We start from the raw sequence: 5,000 nt of genomic DNA, 5'->3' as shown, positions 1-5,000 counted from the left end.
TGAGAAATAGCTTGATTATCAGGGTCAAATTCTGGATCTTCAACTGAAAGAGGTTGAAGATTAGGGATAAGGTTTAGAGAAGTCAATTCATAGCCTCGCACGAGCTGTTCCGGCGTTATTGGTTCGGGCACATTGTCAGTCTCAGCACGAACAGCTTCTTTGAAGGCTATAGGTCGTCGATTAATGAGATGCACAATATTACAGACAAGAAATTCAAAGTCTACATACGTCAATATAAAATTCTTAATTGCTCCAAACATTAATCTTTTGACCATTTTTACACAGACTTCTACTAATGATCCCAATTCACTGCAGCCTTTGAAATATTGCTGAAAGGAGAGGGGTTTTACATTATTTTCCTCAAAATATAATTGAGTCTGAGGGTCACTAATGAAGGAAGTTATGGTATTACCTCCTGCCACCAACTGAGTCCCAAGATCACTAATACAAAGTTGAGGAATCCCGTACTCAAAGCAGTGTAGCTGAAATGCTCTTAAAAATTCTGCAACATTCAAACTCCTGCAAATTTTGAGATTAACTGCCCTAGACCAAGTACAGGTGATACATAGTAACCAAACCCTACGGGTCTCTTTTCCATCCTTCGTATTGAAGGGTCCTAGATAATCCATAAATATGTTAGAAAAAGGAACCGTAGGAGGATCTGCTCTGAAGTCTCTGTAAAAGTTCTGATTTAACCTTATATAGCGATTATTAAACCTACGACAATGAACACACTGTTTAAGAGCCTTTTTCACCACTGAGAAATGTTTAGGGATGTAATAATGCTTTCTGAGCTCTGTTAATACAGAATAACATCCTGAATGTAATAATTTGAGGTGTGCATCCCAAATAATTAGTTTGGTCAAATGACTGTCTGGGTGCAATAATAAAGGGTAATTTCCACTTAAGCCATAATTCCAATTTTTTAATTTACTCTTAACTCTCAGAAGACCCTGTGAATCTAAAAATACATTAAGTTGCGTTATAATAGGAGGAATGTCTTTTCTGGAATTAAGACCATGCTGTAGGTAAGAATATACCTCAGGATAATGCTTCCTTTGTTCATTGTTTAACAAGTAATTTATAGCCTGGGCAAAGTAATTAGCGACTGGTGAGCAAGCAATTTTCGCTTTCAGCTTCCACTTGTGCACCACTAAGAAAATATTGCGAAAAATCAATACAAGTTTCCTGAAATTGGAATAATTATTAATATCAATAAGATTGTTAGCAACTTCAATAACCTGAGCTGTGGAAGGAGTTGCTTGAACCTCAGTGGGCATCTCAAATGCTGGTATGGTAGTTGATAATTCTGGAACTTCATTTATACTTAAATTTGGTCCTGAAAAAAAGCAAGAATTTTGCAACTGGTTGTATGACACACATCTGGTGATTATGTCCGCAGGATTGTTTTTCCCTGAAATAAAGCTAAATTTTATAGGAACCGTTTCACACATTCTTTGTATATTATGAAGTCTGTTTACGACAAATGGAGAATGTTTATTTAATTTGTCCAATTTCAAGGCAGCAGAATTCAGCCAATGTAAGGCACAGAGAGAATCAGTATATACGTAAATATTATTAACCTTTAAGGGTTTTAAGCAAGCAGATCCAGACAAATCTTTGTAAATCTCAAGAGCACACTCAACACTTAAATGTATTGCGTTAAGTTCCAGAGAGGGCATGGATTTACTCTTAAGTTGATTATTTACAAGTCGGTTTTTGGCATGTATAAAGCTTAAGCGATTGGATTCAATATGCTGTAAATAGAGTACACAACCAAATATGTCCTTACTTGCATCTGAAAAAATATAAATATCATAATTGCCATCTCGTGGACCAACACACCTAGCAATTTTTAAAGGAGGAGCTCTGTTGGTTTGCCTGCAAATATTAATCCATTCTCTCTGCAATTCTTGCGTTAATGGTTGATCCCAATGTAAATTCTTTTGACACTGTAATTGATGCATGAACAATCTACAGCGGTTAAACAATGGCATATTAAAACCAAAAAGGTCAAACTGTGAAGAAATTGTTTGTAAAAGAGACCTTTTAGTATTAGCATTGGGATCAAGAAAAATTGGTTTAGTGAAAATTTCGTCGGAACATCGATCCCAGTTTAAACCAAACAACTTGTTACGTAAAGGCGTAGCTGCCTCGGCTTCGCGGTCCACTTCATCCTGTAAAGTTGAGTCATTAGTTACAACCTGCTGAATGTCAAATTTATAGGGATTGAATATATTGGAAAGCTGTTTATACGACCACTCTAACTCCTCTGAAGTGTTGGCAGTAATAGCCCCATTGTCCATATAAATCATGGAATAGATAAATTTCTTTAAATCTGCTATTCGAGAATCCTCTGAAGGTTGTAACACAAGTATATAATATAATGAAATCATTAATAAAAAGGGACTACATCTAAGGCCAAAAGGTAATCTTACATTCTTAAAAGCCAATAAGGAAAAATCGCCTTGATTCACATTTTTGTACCAAAAAAATAACAACTTCGACTGATCAGTTTCTGTTAAAGATAACATATTAAAGGCTTTCTTAAGGTCAAATATGAGTAACTTTTGGTCAAATCTAAGCTGTAAAAAGGAAGAGGACAATTTTTGGTTTAACGTAGGCCCTGAATACATGCACTGGTTATGTGACAAAGATATATTATTAGAAGAATCCCTAAGGTTAGACAAAAATACAATCCTACATTTGGTACTATCCCTATCCAGTTTAAAGATAGGCATGTGTGGTAAAAAAGAATGTTGAGGATTCTCACTTTTAAACACTTCTAAATCATAAATGGGTTCAATTATGCCTGCCTTCAATTGCTCCTTAATTGTTTGGTCAACGAGCTGCAAACGTTCTGGATGTCGTTTAAGTCTCTTGAGGTTAGACCTTAATATCAACCTAGATAGATGTTCATTCTTTGAAAGTAAATGAGAAACTTTCCCATTCCACAGCAAGGGAATGATAATACGTCCATCAGACTCCCTACGACGAAGGGTTTTGATGGTAAATTCGACCAACTGGTTATTAAGTTCAATACTTTCATCATTGTAGGAATTCTGATCGTAATTTAAGTAATAATTGCATTCAGACTCTAGAAGTTGATCAGTGGCCTGTTGCAGTGGTTTCTCCATAAGCATACCTCTCTCATTTATTACAGAAAATGAACAGTTTACCTCAAAGTTATTATTAAAGTCATCATCGGCAAAAATATCAACTTTAGAGTTCAGCAAAAATGAATTACTCTGGATATGAATAGCAGAACTACACTCAAATGGGTTACTAACAGCCGAGGTTGGCACTCTCTTATCAGCTAAATTATCAATATTCTTGATCATTAAATCAATGCTACCAGACAACAAAATACCTGCATGACACTCGGTATACATCGATGAATTTATTCCTCCAAAAACTGTATCTGTACCTGCAATACAATAAGCGAAGTCTGTACCTAAAATGAGCTGAACATTATCAATTTCATGAGAAAATTTATTAAGGAATTGATCAGCTAATTTAACACCTTGTGCCTGAAATTTATCAACTAATCTACCAAGCAGAGGTAATTTCAATGCTACATTAATGTTTGGTACAACCAAGCAATAAATTATAAAGGATTTATCTCCGATCGTAACAGGAACTTCAACAATTTCAGTAAAATACTCCTTGTTACCATTAAACCCATTAACTGTTAGCTTTACCTTTGAGTTAATGATTTTAAGATTATTCTCCTCCGCCAATTTCTTAGTGACAAACGTGCTCTGCGAACCACTGTCCTTCAGTCCTCTGTAAACAGTCCCCCCAACTTTAAATGAAAAAGTGGGTAAAATTGAATCACCATGACAAGTGGGAAGGACGGCAACACCGCTGCTTATTTGAGAAGTTTCCACCTTGGATTCGCAGTTATTAATATTGTTAGAGTTTCTGCCTGGTGACGGACTCCTATCACACAGGTACGTCATATGCCAGCTGTTACAATTTGAACAGCGTCTTTTGAATTTAAAACGACACTTACCGGAAACATGATTAAACTGGCCGCATTTTACACATCCATTTCTAGATTTTAAAATATGCACTTTATCTGTAGGAGAAAGAAAATTAGGGCACTTATGGATAAAGTGAAATTTATCAGTATTTCCAACTGCAGAACACAAGGAACACTGAGGCGAAGACCTGTCTTTATCATATGCTACTGCTTCCGCAGCCATGCTGGTAGTACTCTCTTTAGGAAGAGGGAGTGTTAATGTTTTGACACGTGAAGCTTTACATTTCAAGCTTTCAACACCTTTCCCGTCACTTTCGTACCTTTCGCAAGCTGCAAAGAAATGTGAAATAATGTCATTTAAGGAAGGATGAGTTTTTCCTGTAATATTAATAAAATGACGCTGAAAGCGACCATTTAAGCCGTGCCAAGCAAAATATCTGACAAATTCATCCGCTCCAATGTTAAAAGTCTTGACTGCTTCACATACTGATCGGAGGATGGAAATAAATGTGAAGGGGTCATCACCCTCTCTTAGACTTAACTCCGTAATTTTCCTAATTGCATTGTTTTTACAAACCTCCTTAGAAGCAAAGGCGGAAATCAATAATTCTTTGGCATCTACATAACGCTGTTTGTCAGCTTCCAGAGAACATAATAAAGTCTTTGCTCGACCGTCTATCTGTTGCTTCAGCAATAAAAGTAAATCTCTATCAGGATACTGAAATACATTAGTTGTAACCTCAAACTCTGCTATAAATTTCAATAAATCTTCTCCTTCTTTACTTGTAAACTTGGGAAGAGGAGCTGTTGGCTGTTTCAGTAAACTGCGGGCCACGTCGGGAATATTAGAACCATTATTACCCCTGGAAATCTCAAGTAAAGGTAAACAATACTCAATTTTATCTAAATAATCCTGGCAACTTGTTAATTCTGGCTTTAACTCTGCTTCATCAGATACGTCAGGAAATTTCTTCAAGAGGATATGATCATCTAGCTCTGACAGCTTGTTTCTATA

General features: G+C 36.1%; 1 protein-coding gene across 14 annotated transcripts in view; it reads right to left on the bottom strand.

Annotated features, from left to right (window-relative positions):
- LOC137636392 (uncharacterized) overlaps nt 1-5,000 on the bottom strand; it is an 8,092-nt gene that overhangs the window by 1,656 nt on the left and 1,436 nt on the right. For all 14 annotated transcript variants that reach the window (XM_068368801.1, XM_068368807.1, XM_068368815.1 and 11 more), the window contains one exon: nt 1-5,000. This exon is cut by the window's left edge and continues 964 nt beyond it; it is cut by the window's right edge. In XM_068368801.1, coding sequence (XP_068224902.1) covers nt 1-5,000 — 5,000 coding nt within the window.

Source organism: Palaemon carinicauda, unplaced genomic scaffold (assembly GCF_036898095.1).
Source record: "Palaemon carinicauda isolate YSFRI2023 unplaced genomic scaffold, ASM3689809v2 scaffold2858, whole genome shotgun sequence".
NCBI lineage: Eukaryota > Metazoa > Arthropoda > Malacostraca > Decapoda > Palaemonidae > Palaemon > Palaemon carinicauda.
The sequence above is the reverse complement of the archived record's forward strand: the minus strand, read 5'-3'. Positions and strand labels throughout refer to the sequence as shown.